The sequence below is a fragment of the Malania oleifera genome, chromosome 9 (genome assembly GCF_029873635.1).
Source record: "Malania oleifera isolate guangnan ecotype guangnan chromosome 9, ASM2987363v1, whole genome shotgun sequence".
Taxonomy (NCBI): Eukaryota; Viridiplantae; Streptophyta; class Magnoliopsida; order Santalales; family Ximeniaceae; genus Malania; species Malania oleifera.
In genome coordinates this window covers 9703973-9706348 of record NC_080425.1, presented here as the reverse complement: position 1 = coordinate 9706348, position 2376 = coordinate 9703973, and the positions used below count along the sequence as shown (strand labels likewise).

General features: G+C 35.8%; 1 protein-coding gene across 1 annotated transcript; it reads right to left on the bottom strand.

Annotated features, from left to right (window-relative positions):
• Positions 1 to 279: 279 nt before the first annotated feature.
• Positions 280 to 2156, bottom strand: LOC131164858 (abscisic acid receptor PYR1-like). Its single transcript, XM_058122370.1, has one exon. It carries the CDS (start codon positions 1203 to 1205, stop codon positions 567 to 569), a length of 639 nt encoding a protein of 212 aa, XP_057978353.1. The 5' UTR covers positions 1206 to 2156; the 3' UTR covers positions 280 to 566.
• Positions 2157 to 2376: the final 220 nt, after the last annotated feature.

Below are 2376 nucleotides of genomic sequence, written 5' to 3'. Positions count from 1 at the left end.
AAAATACTTCTAAATAATAAATACCATATGATAACGGTTTGTTACTTCTTATAACCGTTAACATCATTACTTTGGAAAATATTATTAATCATTAAAAATTATTGTAACGTAAAATATTATATATCGTGAGGCCTACCACGTATTAGATTAACATCACAGCAATTTTTTTTTGACAAAAATAAAAAATAAAAAATAATCCATGTAGATTCCTCCTGATCCAAAGAATCAGACGGTTGATCTTTTCCTCTTTTATGCTATAAATTAATAAATAAATAATGATGAAAATGAAGATACGACAATTTTCACGTAAATAGCAAAACATTAACAAAATTAGCTCAACATTTCTGTAGACGGACTTTTGACCGCAATGCCCTTACCAAGTACCAAAAATCACAATAAACCCCACGGCATCCCAGTCGCTTCACTTGTAGCAAAGGCTGTTTCGGTAATTCAACAAAAAAAACCCAAAAAACAGTTTAAAAAAATCCCCATGTAAGACGAAACTGAAATATAAAGAAAAACCTTTGCTCCCCACCCCCCCTCCTCCCTTTATCCTGACGATTTAATCACATCGCCAGCGGTGTATCGTCGCCGTCACGGGTCAAACCCTCAGTTACCGACGCCAGCTTCTGCAGGTTCAACCCCACCACCGTATCCGCGAACAGCCGCGTGTCCTCCTCCGTATTCCCCTCAGGCACGTCCACCACGTACGATTCCAAAACGACAGTCCAGATCTTCCCGTCGTGCCTGCGCTCGTGCACTGACGTGACCGACCGGTAGTTCCTCAGCCGGTGCTCGCCCCCGATGATGCTGAACCCGGTCACGCGCCGCCCGTCGTCGAGCATGTCGAGCCTCTCGACGCTGGTGGCCGCCGGCAACCCGGAGATGACGTTCACTTCCCGACGACACCCCGCCGTCATTTCAAAGTCTTCCCGGACGGCGCAGCTCTTGATGAAATGCTTGTACGTCTGGGGCCTGTCGAAACGTCGGACGACCGACCAAACGACGTCGGCGGGTGCGTGGACGCGCTGCGAGAGGAGGGACGAGCATTGACGGGGGCCGACCCGGTACGTATGGAACTCGGAAATGAACTGGGTGAACTCGTTGAACTCGTCCTGAGTCAGACCCCGCGGGATGGGCGAGTGGTGGGTCCTCGGGGTTTCATCTGCGTCCTTCACCGCCGTCGAAGGCTCGGCTTTCTCCATGGGAAGTGAAGTGTGGACGAGAGGGGGGAGGAGGGGATTTGATTTGATTATAAAGGACGGGGAAATATTATATTATAATATTATTAGGAAGACAATAAAATAATAAGAATAATAATGGATGTGAGCTGGTGGAAATGCGTCAGTGGGAGAAGAGGACAGCTCGACGCTGGTGGCTGCCTCTTGCAATCGTTTCTTGGCAGGTCAACCGGACGGAGCTGCCGCCGCCATCCTTCCCCTGCTCAGCTATCTAAAATTGTTATTTATTTTAAAAAATATATTTATATTTCTTTATTTTTAGTATATTTTACATTTGATTTTCATGAGTTTTCTTCCATTTTAATTTTATTTTTTAATAAAAATATTAAGTAATAGTTTGATTGAAAAAACATTTCATAATCTTATTGGGACATTCAACGTGATTTAAATTAATTTTTTTTAAAAAATAAATAATAAAAAATCAAATAAAAGTTATTTAAAAAATAAAGACACACATTACAAAACTAATAATTATATATTTAAGAAATAAAAAGCAAATGCTAAATTAGGGAAAAAAAAATATCAATATAGTCCCACGAGATTGAAAAACAAGTTTAGTCAAAAAAATAAAATGTCAAAAAAAACAAAAATAGATTGGCTGAAAGTTCTACTATTCACTATAGTTTTTTTTTTTTTTTTTATAAAAATATAAATATATATATGTATATTTTATTTTTTTCTTAAATAAAATATTATAAAATAAATATTGCTTTAATATTACTATAATTTTTTAAAAAAATAAAATTTGACTTATGCACAAAATTAAACTTATGTTCATTGTAGAATTTAAATTAAGTAAAGTACTTAAACTTATGTTCATTGTAGAATTTAAATTAAGTAAAGTGTTTGAAATTGTATTTTCATGATCTCAATGTATATCATTTATAGATTATTTAAAGTGTAAATAAATAAATGAAAAAATAATAACAAAAAAAAAAAGGATTTGTGAAATTATTCTAAATTTGTAACACATAATTTTATTTTTTATGTTTAATGTTAAAAATATCATTTATTTTAATGTCTCACAAGTCAATATCTGCATGTATTATATATATATATAGACACACACACACACATATGGTGTCAGAGAGTTTTGATGTGTCTTTTTTTCAAGTATTGATTATTTCAAAAATGC